Source organism: Podarcis tiliguerta, assembly GCF_965153285.1.
Source record: "Podarcis tiliguerta genome assembly, chromosome: 7".
Taxonomy (NCBI): domain Eukaryota; kingdom Metazoa; phylum Chordata; class Lepidosauria; order Squamata; family Lacertidae; genus Podarcis; species Podarcis tiliguerta.
Genome location: NC_139540.1, coordinates 87,943,920 through 87,959,427, shown reverse-complemented (window position 1 = coordinate 87,959,427; position 15,508 = coordinate 87,943,920). Strand labels below are relative to the sequence as shown.

The window sequence follows — 15,508 nt, the reverse complement described above, 5'->3', positions numbered from 1 at the left end:
CTATGACCAAATAAAGCTCTCACATGCGGGGAGGGGAAATGGTCCTTGTTGCCAAGGCAACCGCTAGATGCTCCCCATCTTGTTGTGTTCGCAGATCCATTGCCTGCCCATGCTGCACAGCAAGACTCTTGCCCGAATTCCACTCTAGCTACATGCAGTTCTGCATGACTAGATGTAGCAGAATATGAATGGGAATGTGTTGCTGGATGATTATCCCTGACACTGACATATGAATAACATTATATAGCAAGTCATTAACAATCTGTGATTAGGTTGTATGCAAAGTCGCCCAATGTCCACTCTCTTACAAACTCTTTTGTACCCTTTCACAGATATGGAAAATAAAAAAGGAGGGACTATCTCAGGATAGGGAAGGACTCAGGAAAAGCAAAAAACACCTACAGTGGTGCCTTGGGTTAAGTACTTAATTCGTTCCGGAGGTCCGTTCTTAACCTGAAACTGTTCTTAATCTGAAGCATCACTTTAGCTAATGGGGCCTCCTGCTGCTGCTGTGCCGCCGCTGTTCTCATCCTGAAGCAAAGTTCTTAACCTGAAGCACTATTTCTGGGTTAGCGGAGTCTGTAACCTGAAGCGTATGCAACCTGAGGTACCACTGTATTTGGGTTTAAGACTAATGCTTCTGGGGAAGAATCAAACTTAGTACTGCCTATAAATTCTAATGAAAAGCCTACAGTCCAAGATTTGGTTGGTTTCTTCAAAGGTCCAATTTCTTGGCTCTTATTGCTTCTCTGTACTCTTTTCTATCCTTGAACTTCCCTAGTTTTTTTAATTTCTTCTGAGACTTTATCATCCACAAAGTTACTTCTGTCCCAAGAGCCTGTGTGAAGTTGTATTCCCAGCAACAAATCTGACAACATTCCTTTCCATCACAGAAGTTATAGCACAAACTTTCTGACAGCTTTGCAGTTGTGATGGTCATGAATATTTTGTGACAAAGCACCAGCTTAGCCAACTGTGTTAAAAGGTTCGCAAACACAATAAGACAAGAGGGAAACTTTGAAGGGGAGGAGCTATGCCTGGTTTATAAGAGAGCTAGCGTACTTGATAGCAGTGCTGGCTTCAGGTTCCATGCGATCTGCATATTTCTCCATTTGCTGAAGAAGTATGAAATGAGGTTCAATCCTGGAGATCTCATCCTGCTTCATTTGAGTTATGTTATTGTTTATATGTGCAATGAGACTGGGATGACCTACAAGCACTTGGCAGTTCTCTGTATCATCATTACGCTGCCTTTTGTCAAAACCATTTAATCAATTGCATCATCTTCATTTCAACATACTGGCCTGGACTCAACATTCTCTGAGTACTGGTTCAAGGAGCTGTTGCACTGGAGTAAAGGCAAAAATAATGGTTCTACAATATGAAATCCAGTGCAACGGATGCAGAAGCTTGCTGTGCAACCAGAAGTGTTGGGGCTACATCAATCTGCTATACAACCAGCCAGCAGAACCATGCTGGCTTCCTTCCCTTCCCTGGTGCAACTAGTATACCGCCAAGTGACTTTAACTTAGCATGATGCTGAACTCCTCCCATTGGCTGCTTCTTCTGATGCTTTGTACTGATTTGTAACTCCAGTCACACACACACCCTACTGTGTACTCTTTCTGTGGCCCTGCACCCTGGCAGGCACTTTAAATAAAATGTGGCAATATAGTTTCTTGTTCTGACGAAGTGGAAGTGTATTGAGTAGGAAAGGTAGAAGAGCAAGCAGCGAGGGAGAGACCTGCTTCAGAGGAAGCGTGTCTAAGGTCTTCATCTAATCGTAAAGCACAAAGAATACTCAAAGGAAAGTTAGCTGTATCAGACAGCCCAATTTTTAATAAAACCTTGTTAGATATTACAATTGATTATGCATTAGAGTGAAATACACATATAACTGAGGACACATTTTACCAGTGCATTTTTAAGAATTGGTAAGTCATAATTCTGTCATTTACTTTTTAAATTAAAGCTATATCCCACCTAACCATGACTAGGGTGGGGGGGGGGATTGTACAAGTATTTTACATGGCTGAAGCCCTCCTTGGCAAGATACAGGAAATATTCAGGAAGCATTTAGTGCTACCACTAGTGAAATATTCTCCCACCTGCCTAAGAGACACAATACTATCTATAAGATGCCCACATTCACCGTTTAAAGGCACCAGTGCAATACATCTGGAATTTAAACTAATTGGAAAGAATGCACTTAGTCTTAATCAAATCATTTTCTTCTTTCATTCCAAAGGATTCTGAATCATATGCCCACACAGCATCAATGCCCTCTCCAAAGCTGTGCTTTGGTCTCCAGTGGGGGAAGGGAAAGCGGCAGGCAATGACCCTGGCATCTGACGCCAGCTCTTCTCCAAGCTTCTTCTCTAGTTGCGGCATCTGTGAAGGAACAAAACCACACAAAACCCCTTCAGACGGTGGGGAGGACATGGTGTTCAGCACTAGGATATGTACACGAATAACTAACTGGGTATATAAAACATAAGCTTTCCAGTGCTTGACAGAGAACATCCAGGAACTGCCAATTTATTTCGAAGTTAGGCAAGGGACGACCTACTGTGGAACATGCATGTCAAACAATGTATGGAATTATAAAATCAAGTGAGGACTAAATGTCAGAAGACTTCGGCAGAACCTTAGAATCACCTTGGAAGACTTCAGTGGGCTGGAAGAGGGATGCAAGAATTAAAAGAGGTTTGCTGAGTGTGGAATAAGACACTGGCTGTACAGAAATGTTGATAGCAAATGAGCAGAAGACACAGCAGACGTAGCCTGCGATAAGCACTCTGTAGAGGAAGGAAGGCTCTATGCACTTGAATGGTTGTGGGGAGACTTCTGGAGAGTTTCACATTTTAGCAGCAGTTTCTACCCCTTTTAAAATTTTTATTATTAAAGATTGTCATGCTTTACAAAAGGACATGCCTTGTCTCCTTTTTCAAGTTGTACAGTCTTTTCTACTGATCAGTTACATTTGTTATGGGACATTAGTGTTGAGTACAGTATAAGGTCAGGAAGAGGGGGTGATTTTTTTTTTATTTTGCAGTGTACGTGTGGGGTTTTGTGTCTATTCGCTGGTTACGTTTCCTTGGTAGTGAGAGGCTGGGGGCCCAAGGAGTGGTTGTCTGTCTGTGGTTGCCTGTGATGGGATTTGTTTGCCTTTGTGAGGAGAGGAGAACTTGTTGGGTCAAGGAAGCCAGACTGATTTGTATGCTGTCGGCGGGTTCTTGACGTTGTCTTGCTGGGCTGTGTATGTGATAAAGGGGAGCCATACTGGAGCGAAGACGTCCTCTTTTATTTGTCCCCGTGTCAGTTTCAGGTTATTGGTTAGCTTTTCTAATAAGCTGTTTCTACTCCTCACCCCCCCAAACATAAAACAAGGATTCTGTCCTACCTATTCATTAAAAAGGTTCTACTTGATTTCTATATACCAACATTCTAAATAATTTTATGATTCAATAACAGAAACTTACCATTTGAGGTACTCCAAATATAACAACATTTGTGTACTGGGAAAAACTGACCTATTAAAAAAAAGGCAGTCATAAATATTCATCCTCTAAAAATTCTGTTTGTCTGTCTACTTAGTACAGACCATATAGAATCATATAATCATAGAGTTGGAAGAGACCACAAGGGCCATCGAGTCCAACCCCCTGCCAAGCAGGAAACACCATCAGAGCACTCCTGACATATGGTTGTCAAGCCTCTGCTTAAAGACCTCCAAAGAAGGAGACTCCACCACACTCCTTGGCAGCAAATTCCACTGTCGAATATGTGTGTAGCGTGATGAAAAAGTACATCTAGTTCTTTCTTTTACACTCTAAGAATCAGAAAATCTGTATTTAAGTTAAATTAAACATTTTGCTCCAGCTGCCTAATGGCAGCAATGCACTGCAGTGGAGATCCCTGCTCCGCTTCTACATATGGACGACAGAAGGAAACTGGTGGTGAGTTTTGCTACTTTGACTTGCCTGCCACTAAAAAATACCTGAATTTCTGCTGCATAAGCAAATGAAAGTCTCATTTTCTAAACTTATCTTCTAAACAATTCATTTTGTGTGTTCTTCCTAGGCTTTACTTCCATTGGAAGAAGCCTAGATTGGTCTCTAAGCTGGGATACTGATCATATTACACTCAAGAACAAACTTTATAGGTTAAGGTTTCTTAAAAAGAGAGATATTTCTAATATTTAACAAGGAATAAATAATTTGGTAGGCTGGTCCAATATTAAAGATCCTGTTCCAGTCTTTTTATGTTTCTCTTTCATTATATTTTCATGAATTTCAAACATAATTATATTATATGAGAGGAACTGCTTAGTCTACCACCCTCTGAAAAGCTCCTGTTTCTTTTAAAGTCACAGCCATTTAACAACTAACTCTCAAGAGAACATACCAGATTAACAGTGAAAAGATAACCAGCTTATTCACTAACTCTGATGGAACTTGTATTCCAAAACAACTTGTGGGTTCTGGGTTGGGGATGGCCAATTAATTTAAATACAGCAATGAAAAGAGTCAGATCAAAACCAGGAGATAAAGAATTCAAACAACTGGGAAGAAATGGTGAGGTTCAGTAGTGGAAATTAATTTAATTCCTTTGAAATGTTTGTTAGCTGTTTTCCTCAAAAGCTCAAAGTGGCCTACAATAAACAAAATAGAAAGACAACACCATGAAATCCCAGTGTTACAAACACAAAAGATAACAGCATTCAAAAACTTCCAGTTCCCACAGCTCAGATAATAACTTTTAGCCAGAGAAACAGAACTTTTTGCCATTTGGGCTTCAAAAGGACAACGAAACAAGTTTACAGAATACAAGGAGAACAGAAAAAAGGAGTCCTGTGACCATTAAAGATGAGCAAAATAGATTAGGCAAGTTGAATTCAAGACAGAGAAAAGAGAGAAGACACCAAGCAGAGAGTGTTGAAAGAGTTACAGGAGAGAGAGGTTTAGTTGTGTTAAAGGAGAGTAAAGGATGTCTTTTATAGACATTACAAAGGGGAAAGCAACACGACTTCGCACTGAATGAATGTGGGCTTGTACATAAAGCCAGAGAGAAACCCAGTCTTCTATGTGTCCTATCTAAAGAGCAGCACAGTGCAACCACCCCACCCTGCAAATTCAGATTGTGACAGGCGTTGGGAGGTGGCAGACCTAAAGACCCACCTGCTCTTATGACCTCTAGTCATTTTGGTGCCTGAGGCAAGCCACAAAGGAGTGCCCCCTTCACCATCAGGGAAGAAGGGGTGAGTGAAGACCTACATCAGGAACAAGGAGGGGAGAATCAAATTTACCTGATCTGATGGTTGAGTGGGAATCAAAGGCCGCCACAGGGGGAAAGGGCCCCACTCTGCATCACACTGTGCAGGTGCAGAGTTGAGAAGACCCTAGAAGGCAGCCCCCGCCATTTCCTCCCTAGGCGTAGCAGGAGATCCGCAGTCTATTTGCCAAAAGGCCGCTGTGGAGGTGGCACTGAGGAGGTGGCTGAAAAGGAGGGGGCAGATTTGGCATCCGAGGAGGAGGATGCAGCAGGTGATGCCTCCCTTGGAGACCAGATCTGCTGCTCCTGAGGATCTTGCCGCCCCACCTTGCCTAATGGGTGGGCTACCCGGCCTCTAGTTTGGCCCAAAGACAGACACAAACAAAAAGGTTGAAGAAAGGGGGAAAGGAGAATTGCCATTTTGCCTCTGGTTTTAATTTAATTTAATATGTGTGCTCCAATTCTTATTTCCCATTGGAATTTCAATATTAGTATGCAGCATTTTTTAAAAAGTTAAAAGCCATATTCATTATTGCAACTGACCATTTTACTAGCATCGCTGATAGTTGTAAATGTTCTCGTACCTTCCATAAGTCTGAAATGTAAAATTTGGTATCCTGATGAACTCCTTCTTTCCAGGCACAGTACCTGGAATACCACACGAGCCAAGGATTTAATTCATAACCAACAGCTTTGAATCCAACTTTTGCAGCTGCTATTACCTGCAAAAAGATAAATCAGTCTTTGTTCAGTAAAATAAACAGATTCCTTGGGACACCGAATATTAGAACTTGGTATTCTGTGAAAATACAGAAATAATTTAAATAAGGCAAACATACATCAGGATCTTAGGCATGTATAGCATTGTATACAGAGTTCAATGGGACTTAATTTTTATTGCATGTACAGGTGAAACTTGAAAAATTAGAATATCGTGGAAAAGTTCATTTATTTCAGTAATTCAACTTAAAAGGTGAAACTAATATATGAGATAGACTCATGACATGCAAAGCGAGATATGTCAAGCCTTTATTTGTTATAATTGTGATGATTATGGCGTAAAGCTGATGAAAACCCCAAATTAACAATCTCAGAAAATTAGAGTATTAAATGAAATCAGCAAAACAAGGATTGCAAAATAGAGCAATATTGGACCTCTGAGAAGCAGAAGCATGCATATGTACTCAGTACTTGGTTTGGGCCCCTTTTGCATCAATTACTGCCTCTATGCGGCGTGGCATGGATGCTATCAGCCTGTGGCACTGCTGAGGTGTTATGGAAGACCAGGATGCTTCAATAGCAGCCTTCAGCTCTTCTGCATTGCTCGGTCTCATGTCTCTAATCTTTCTCTTGGCAATGCCCCATAGATTCTCTATGGGATACAGGTCAGACGAGTTTGCTGGCCAATCAAGCACAGTAATCCCATGAGCACCGAACCAGGTTTTGGTACTTTTGGCAGTGTGGGCAGTGACAAAGTCCTGCTGGAAAATTTAATCAGCATCCCCATAAAGCTCATCTGCAGAAGAAAGCATGAAGTGCTCCGAAATTTCCTGGTAGACGGCTGTGTTGACCCTGGACTTAATGAAGCACAGGGGACCAACACCAGCTGATGACATGGCTCCCCAAATCAACACAGACTGTGGAAACTTCACACTAGACTTCAAGCATCTGGCATTGTGTGCCTCCCCATTCTTCCTCCAGACTCCTGGTCCTTGGTTTCCAAATGAGATGCAAAAGTTGCTCACATCAGAAAACAGGACTTGGGACCACTGAGCAACAGACCGGTTCTTTTTTTCTTTAGCCCAGGTAAGACACTTCTGACGTTGTTTCTTGTTCAGCAGCAGCTTGACAAGAGGAATACAACATTTGAAGCCCATCTCCATGATCCATCTCTGTGTGGTGGCTAACTCCAGCCTCAGTCCAGTCCTTGTGAAAGTCCCCAATACGTTTGAGTGGTCTTTTTCTGACAATCCTCTCCAGGCTGCGGTCATCCCTGCTGCTTGTGCACCTTTTTCTTCCACACTTTTCCCTTCCAAAAAACTTTCCATTAATGTGCTTCGATACAGCACTTTGGGAACATCCAACTTCTTCTGCAATTACCTTTTGAGGCTTTCCCTCCTTATGGAGGGTCTCAATGATGGCTTTCTGCACAACTGTCAAGGCAGCAGCCTTCCCCATGATTGTGCTTCTTACTGAACCAGACTGAGGGACCATTTAAAGGCTCAGGAACCCATTGCAGGTGTTATGGATTGAATAGCTACTGCACCTTTTCACAATATTCTAATTTTCTGAGATTGTTAATTTGGGGTTTTCATCAGCTGTACGCCATACTCATCACAAGTATAACAAATAAAGGCTTGACACATCTCACTTTGCATGTCATGAGTCTATCTCATATATTAGTTTCACCTTTTAAGTTGAATTTCTGAAATAAATGAACTTTTCCAAGATATTCTCATTTTTCGAGTTTCACCTATATATACGATAGGAATCATAAAAGGAATGTTTTCTTGTTGAAGCAATTATCTGTTCAATTGCAGATCTCAGCCTTGCAAATATCTGAATAAATCGATTTGGCTATTCACTTTAACGGGAATCTGTCAATTTGTTCATAACAAGCAGGTGATGCAATTGTTTGGAGCCACTTCTATCAGGGTTGCCTGATAATGTATTTTCTCCTGCAATGGTTTAAAAAGACAAGAGCTGCAACTTCTTCCATCATGCTCCACCCTTGGTCCCATTGCCCACATGCCTGCTGAGAGGTGGTCAGAGAAATCCAAACCACCCTTCCTCCAGGGCTCTTCCAGATAAGATGGTCTCCTGCCAGCTTCCAAATGAGGCATTCCGGGGGGGGGGGGGGGAGCAGGCAGGGCTGAACCACTCTAGGATCTGATGAATCTACCTCTCTTCTAAATCGGAATCAGTGAAGGCGGTGAAGGTCCTGTGTGAGTGTCTGGAGGCGGTTGGAGGATGGATGGCGGCTATCAGATTGAGGTAGACTCCTGACAAGACAGAAGTACTGTTTTGGGGGGACAGGGGGCGGGCTGGTGTGGAGGACTCCCTGGTCCTGTCGGGGGTAACTGTGCCCCTGAAGGACCAGGTGCGCAGCCTGGGAGTCATTTTGGACTGTCCATGAAGGCACAGGCCAATTCTGTGTCCAGGGCGGCTGTCTACCAGCTCCATCTGGTACGCAGGCTGAGACCCTACCTGTCTGTGAACTGTCTCGCCCGAGTGGTACTACTCTGTCATGCGCTCTACATGGCTCTACATGACTACTGCCATGCGCTCTACATGGAGCTACCTTTGAAGGTGACCAGGAAACTACAACTAATCCAGAATGTGGCAGCTAGACTGGGGACTGGGAGCAGCCACCGAGACCATGTAACTATGGTCCTGAAAGACTTACATTGGCTCCCAGGACGTTTCCAAGCACAATTCAAAGTGTTGGTGCTGACCTTTAAAGCCCTAAATGGCCTCGGCCCAGTATACCTGAAGGAGCGTCTCCACCCCCATCGTTCTGCTCGGACACTGAGGTCCAGCTCCGAGGGCCTTCTGGTGGTTCCCTCATTGCGAGAAGTGAAGTTACAGGAAACCAGGTAGAGGACCTTCTTGGTAGTGGTGCCCACCCTGTAGAACGCCCTCCCATCAGATGTCAAAGGAATAAACTATCGGACTTTTAGAAGACATCTGAGGGCAGCCCTGTTTAAAGAAGCTTTTAATACTAGATGAATCATTGTATTTTAATATTCTGCTGGAAGCCGCCTAGATGGGTGGGGTATAATATTATTATTATTATTATTATTATTATTATTATCGAGCTAATCTCACAGTCATCACTGGCTTAGGCCTGATCTCAACCCAACTGCTGGGCCCGGCTGGACCTGGCACAGGGATGACGCCCAGCCATCATCATCCCTCAGCAACCAGCCTGTGACTGCAGCAGCACCGCTCTGCAAAGCCCTGCCAGGCTGGGGGTTAGAATGGAAGCCTAAACCAGGAAGTTAAGAAGTCACAGAAACTCTGCCTCCCTCTCATTTTTCCTCTTGTCCTTTTGACATGGAGTCCCAACTGCTAGAGCAGCAGGGAGTGTGCAAAATGCCTGGGATGGTGGACAGGGCAGGAAAAGTTGAGGTGCTTCAACACCCGACTTAGCAGCAGATTTTAAAGTGCCCATGTGTGTGTGGCAGGGGACACTGGACGGCAGCTGGCAGCTCTACTGATGTGCTTTATAGTTCAAATGCAATGCTCATGATTGGCAAGTCAACTGGAAACATCTCCAATTAAAAGATTTAGGTAGCAGGACTGGGAAAGAAACCTCTGCCTGGGAGCTGCTGCCAATGAGACCAAACAAGACAGGACTGCATGCGCCAATGGATCCGTCAAAGCAGCTTCATGTGTTCCTACGTCTCACCCAGTCCTAGCCCTGTATGAAAGCTACATACACTTTGAGCACAGTGCCACAAAGGTCGACATGCACTAGCATGGCTCCAACAAGAACAAAACCTGACTTTGACTCACAATGCGCCCATCACCACTACCGATATCAACCAGGGGTCCATTTCTGCCCTTTAGCATCCTCAGGACATTTTCAACCTGCTTTGAAGTTGCAGGGACATATGGCAGGCAATGCCTCCTCAGCGCAGGAGCAATAAATGGCGTGGCAACAGAGTACAGGGCCACTAATGTCCCACCAATAACGCCGGTGACCAGTAAGCCCCAGTTCCTTTGTTTAGGGCCCTCATCAGAGGTCATCAATGGCATCATGTCTTGTGCTGTGTTGCCTCCAGAAAGTTTTTCCGGCATACCAAAAATACCTAGAAAAGGGAAAGCACAAGAGAATGCCTATTAAGCTTATATTCTTACACCCCAATTTCAACAGGAGATATTATATGAGAAAGAGCCCTGCTGGATCAGGCTGTCCAATCTTACATCTTGTTTCCAGCACAGACAATTCAGATATATTTGAGAAGGCATAATGGCAACAGCCCCCCCCCCCCCCCCGCTGTTTGTCCCTCACTAATGGGCATTCTGGTCCATGGGGTCACGAAGAGTCGGACATGACTAATCAACTAAACAACAACAAACTGGCATTCAAAGGTATCCAGACTCTGAACAAGGAGGGTCCATTAAGGATTAGATAAATTTACCATTCACAAATTTATCTAATTCCCGTTTAAAGCTGTCTGAGTGATGGGCCACCACATCTTGTAGCAGCAAATTTCATTAGTTAATTATACATGAAGTTCATGTTTAAATCTCTCGCATTCACAGCAGCAGGATTTAAAAATTCCTGGCTTTGGGAATATCATGCCTCTGCTTTCTAATTTAAAACATCAATTTCCTTTCTGGACTGTGCCTCTTGTCAACACTGCCTCAAATTGTATTAACAAAAATGAATTATGAGAGAAACTGAATTATGCCTCAGTTCTGTTCTCATTTAAACAGTACAAAATATACATACACAATCTAGTATTAATACATACTACCCAGTCTCGCAGGATCTGAATAATGAAGGATGATCTCTCATCAGAAATATTTCCTTTGGCATTTCTACTGTAACATTCATTGGTGTTCTAACACTTGAAATGTTAATGATCCTTCGTAAATTGGATTCTATTTGCAATGGGGGGGGGGAAATCTGGAAAACATCATATGATATATAAGCTCACTATGCAAATATACTCCTTTTGAATGCATTATCAGAATCACTGAGAATTCAGAAACACTCAGCCTGATCCTAAGCTTGTTTATTCAGAAGCAGGTCCAACTGATCTGAATGGGACTTACATGTGAGAAGCATGCATAGGATTAGGCTGCTCATTTCACTGCAAGTTCTGCAACAAAATGAGCAGTCTAACCCTGTGCAGGCCTACTCATCTGTAAGCCCCACACGCTGCAGAATATGCCACAAGCCACATTCTGTAGACCAGAGACATTTATTGAAGGCCATCTGCTCTACCCTATGGAGAGTTAGACCTGCTGATTCCAACAGCCCTTGTTATCCCCCATTTTGCATAGGATTGGGCTGTGAATATTCATGATGTGCACTGTATGGCATATGAAAGAACCTTTATAGTAACAAGACGGGGGGGGGAAACAATGGCCACAAACAGCTATGCAGCAAGATAATAGAATGTAATACAGTGGTACCTCAGGTTACATACGCTTCAGGTTACAGACTCCGCTAACCCAGAAATAGTGCTTCAGGTTAAGAACTTTGCTTCAGGATGAGAACAGAAATCGTGCTCCGGCGGCTCAGTGGCAGCAGGAGGCCCCATTAGCTAAAGTGGTGCTTCAGGTTAAGAGCAGTTTCAGGTTAAGAACGGACCTCCGGAACGAATTAAATACTTAACCCGAGGTACCACTGTATTGGAAGTCAAAAACATCTAAGCCTGGCCTGGAATACCTTTTATCAGCTTTTGCTGATTTGCCAACTGCAATCCTATCTACATGGATTTATCTGCTTTGGTTATCCACGTTCTGGTAATCTACCCTTTGGACAAATTCAGTGCAGCATTTGTGGTTCTGCCTTTGAAAACAGGCCAGAAACTTCAGCTTCTCCAAAATAGGGTTGTAAGACTGTTAACTGGGGCTGGCCCATCTAACCATATTAGCTAAAGGTAAAGGACCCCTGGGCGGTTAAGTCTGGTCAAAGGTGACTATGGGATTGCAGTGCTCTTCTCGCTTTCAGGCCGAGGGAGCTGGCGTTTGTCCACAAACAGATTTCTGGGTCATGTGGCCAGCAGGACTAAACTGCTTCTGGCGCAACAGGACACTGTGATGGAAGCCAGAGTGCACAGAAACGCCATTTACCTTCCTGCCACAGCGGTACCTATTTATCTAGTTGCACTGGCATGCTTTCGAACTGCTAGGTTGGCAGGAGCTGGGACAGAGCAACGGGAGCTCAGACTCAGCGGTTTAGACCACAGTGCCACCCGCGTCCTTATCATATTATGATAGTGCTGTCATCTGCATTGGCTTCCAGTCTGTTTCCAGACTCAGTTCCAGGTGCTGATGCTGACTTGTAAAGTCCTAAACAGCCTGGGACTGTCTCCTCCCATATGTCCCAAGCCAGACACTGAGATTATCTTCCATCAGCGAATGGGTATCTCTTTTGGGGTGGGGGTACACTTTTCAGTATCGGGCAAAATGTTTTTCTTTTCCTGGGCTTTTTAAACTCTCAAGAATCCAAGTAGTTATTGCAGCTTCCGGTTCCAGTTGCCTCAATGGTGCAGCTCCCACAACAACGGGAGATTGGTGGCGAAGGAATAAACAAAGATGACTGAGGGTAATTATCTTTGTAAACTCCCCCAACCCTGGGGGCGAGTTTCACTCGCAGATCATCTGGCTTTCGCTCTGACATGGAATGCGGGAGGCAGGGAGGCGCTGAATGAAAAAGCACTTCACCTGTTGGTAATCCTCCAACAGCGCCATTAAGAAGGAGCAGTTCTTCTGTTCATTAAGAATTTAATTAGGATTAATGCACAGATTAATGCACAGATGTGTGCTGGTAATGATGGGACAAGATTAAGGATTGCTGAATTGAAATACAGTGGTACCTCTGGTTGCGAACGGGATCCGTTTCGGAGGCCCGTCTGCACACACGCGGGTTGCGATTCGCCGCTTCTGTGCATGACATCATTTTGCGCTTCTGCGCATGTGGCGAAACCTGGAAGTAACTCTTTCCGGTACTTCCAGGTCGCCGCAGGACGTAACCTGAGAGAACGTAACATGAAGCGGACGTAACATGAGGTATGACAAGGTCGTACAGATTTAAATTCGAATGATGACTTCATTCGATCTAAAAAATGGTATGTGTTGCAGAGGGGAGCCAATGGCTTCATTATAAATACTTTGTTACATAAAAGACTCAGCAACGCCCCCAAGAAAGCCCCCCCAATTCTTTTTTCATATAGCAAGTGAAGATGAAGGGAGACGGGAGTATAGATATGGATTACAATGACAAATGGAACTGTGTGAGGGAAACGTAACAGTATGGAATAATTTTAAAAAGACTGGGAATCTACTGAGTTAATTCTTATTTTTTCCCGAGATTGAGGGGAGGACGGATTGGACTTTGAGGACTTGCCAAGGCTTTGGCGGGGCACCAGATCACTCTTCTACGAGTAATTTTAGCTAATTTCTTCAGCTGGACAGAGAAGGGAGAGCTTGGAGGCTTGCCAGGGCTTTGGCAGGGCGTCAGGGACCCCCCCCCCCCAGGACTGAAAGTAATGGCGATGGAATTTTAAGGCTGCAATCAGAGGGCTTAGAGAACAAAATAGGAGAGATCTCTTTAGAGTGACACCGAGTCAACAGCGCCGTAAGGCACGAAGGAGACCAGGAACAACCAAGATGGGTATAATATTTACAAAGACATAAAATAACAATTGATTAAGATTAATACCTGACACAGGAAGAAGAAAGGATAACTTCACTAGCGAACTTATATATTACTAAATGTGTTAATACAAATTGAAGTTAAATCATTGTAACTGTGATATAAGGGATTTTATCAAGATTGGATTGTAATTGGATTAATAGTTTGGAAGCAGAATTAAAGGGAATTAGTAGACCTTGAAGTACAGCATGCAGGGGGCCACTTAAATTTTATAATTGGTTATGTTATTGATTTGTATTTGAATTGGCATTGTAATTTGGTATTGATATACAGTGGAACCTCTACTTACGGACATAATCCATTCCGGAGTTCCTTTTGCTGGTCGAAACGAGTCGCTAGAAGAGGCATCCTGTGCATGTGCACATTCAGCGGCAGCCACTTCCGCGCATGCGCGAATCACAGCAAACCTGGTGTTTACTTCCAGGTTTGCTGCGGATGCAACTTGGAATGTTCGCAAGAAGAGGCTTATGTAAGTCGAGGCTCCACTGTAATAAGGTCTATACTGGATTTCTGCAATTGAAAATTAATAAAACTTATTTCCAAGTAGTTGTCGATGCACTATTGCTTCAGCAGAGGTGTCTGCTAATGGAAGGGGCAGCAATTTTTGCAAATTCTTTCTCTCTCCCCCCCCCCCGTCACCTCCCTGCACTCCAAATATCTGTTCTGGACAGTTGGTGGAACCCTCCAAAATATGTCTTAAGATGGATGCAAGGGGGAACTGGCAAAAACTGCTTGCCCTCCCCCTCCATTAGCAGACAACTCCGATAAAAAAACCCTTGCCTGCCAGAGTACCAACTGGATAAAGCCCTTTACTTCAAAATCTAAACCCTGAGTTTGCATGTGTTGGATTTTTTTTATTCCGATTTTATTTTCCTCTTTATACTTAGTTTATAGTTGTAGTATATTGCACTGGAAATCACTCATTCTTGCAGCTTGTTACTAAATTAGTAGGCCGTTGTTGTCGGACCCGTGGCTTCATCTGGGTCAAACCTTACCTGGCCATTTGCCACAATTTCGAAGAAAGAGGGAGGAGGGCGGCGGGGAAAGGGAAAAGAGGGGGGCAAAGAGCGGCCCCGATGAGGGAAAAGAAAGGCGCCGGGATTCCGAAACAGAACTCCCAAGACTCCCGGGCCCCGCGCAGAGCCCGCCTGCCGGGCAGGGAGGGAGGGACGCCCAGCGCGCCAACTCCGGGCAGAAGCCTCAGGGAGGCCGCCACTCCGGGCAGACGGCACCATTGTGGTCCCCGAAGGGGGGGGGAACAGGGCGTCCCCCGGAGTGAAGGGATTCCTTGCCTGCATCCACTGCAAAGCCCAAGGATACCGTCGAGTTCAGAAGAGCCTCCGCCACCTGGCTGCTCCTCGAAGCGAGGCCGCAGGGGGGAAAGGGCAGCCTCGGCTTCCGAATCCAGGATTTCCCTCCCCCGCCCCGCCTAGGCTGGTTGGCGCATAGAGGTAGGAAAACCGCAGAGGGGCACAACAAAAGCTTTCAGGCTCGCAAAGCCCTGGAGGTGGGAGCTGCCCGCAGAGAACATGGAGAAATCCAGGGCTTTAGTTGAGCTGAGACTGGCGCCCTCTGCCGGAGAGAAGGCGGCGGCAGAGACAGACATCATCTCAGATGATGGACGAGGTGCTGACAGGGGCTTGTTTTTGCTGGGACTTATTTGTATTGGATGCGGGTCCGTTATAAGAACTGCGATCTTCGTGGCGCATGTTGGTTCGCTTCCTTGTAAACCGCCTCGCGTAGACCAACACAGGAAGACGGTATACAAAAGAAACGACGTAGATTTGTTAAGCACGTAGCGTGGAGAGGCTTTCGCTTTTAAGCCGGAAGTTCAGA

General features: G+C 44.5%; 1 protein-coding gene across 12 annotated transcripts; it reads right to left on the bottom strand.

Moving 5' to 3' along the window:
* Positions 1-1,807: 1,807 nt before the first annotated feature.
* ATPSCKMT (ATP synthase c subunit lysine N-methyltransferase) lies at positions 1,808-15,234 on the bottom strand. 12 transcript variants are annotated; one of them, XM_083448827.1, is made up of 6 exons: positions 14,993-15,234; positions 13,962-14,182; positions 9,793-10,088; positions 5,859-5,996; positions 3,483-3,533; positions 1,808-2,391 (listed from the first exon to the last, which is right to left on the bottom strand). In XM_083448827.1, the coding sequence occupies exons 2-6, from the start codon at positions 13,972-13,974 to the stop codon at positions 2,191-2,193; spliced, it is 699 nt and encodes a 232-aa protein (XP_083304953.1). In that variant the 5' UTR covers positions 13,975-14,182; positions 14,993-15,234; the 3' UTR covers positions 1,808-2,190. The 12 variants fall into 12 exon arrangements, with proteins under 12 accessions (XP_083304953.1, XP_083304958.1, XP_083304957.1 ...); XM_083448832.1 differs by having other exon boundaries at positions 14,965-15,093; XM_083448831.1 differs by lacking the exon at positions 14,993-15,234 and adding an exon at positions 14,668-14,813.
* Between the last annotated feature and the right edge of the window lie 274 nt (positions 15,235-15,508).

What these genes read in the sequence shown, in the direction of transcription:
- ATPSCKMT (XM_083448827.1), bottom strand. An exon ending in ACATTTCAGACTTATGGAAG is followed by an intron (nt 3,534 to 5,858) that starts GTACGAGAACAT and finishes TTTTTTTAATAG; the next exon opens with GTCAGTTTTTCCCAGTACAC. An exon ending in TATTTGGAGTACCTCAAATG is followed by an intron (nt 2,392 to 3,482) that starts GTAAGTTTCTGT and finishes GTTCCTTCACAG; the next exon opens with ATGCCGCAACTAGAGAAGAA.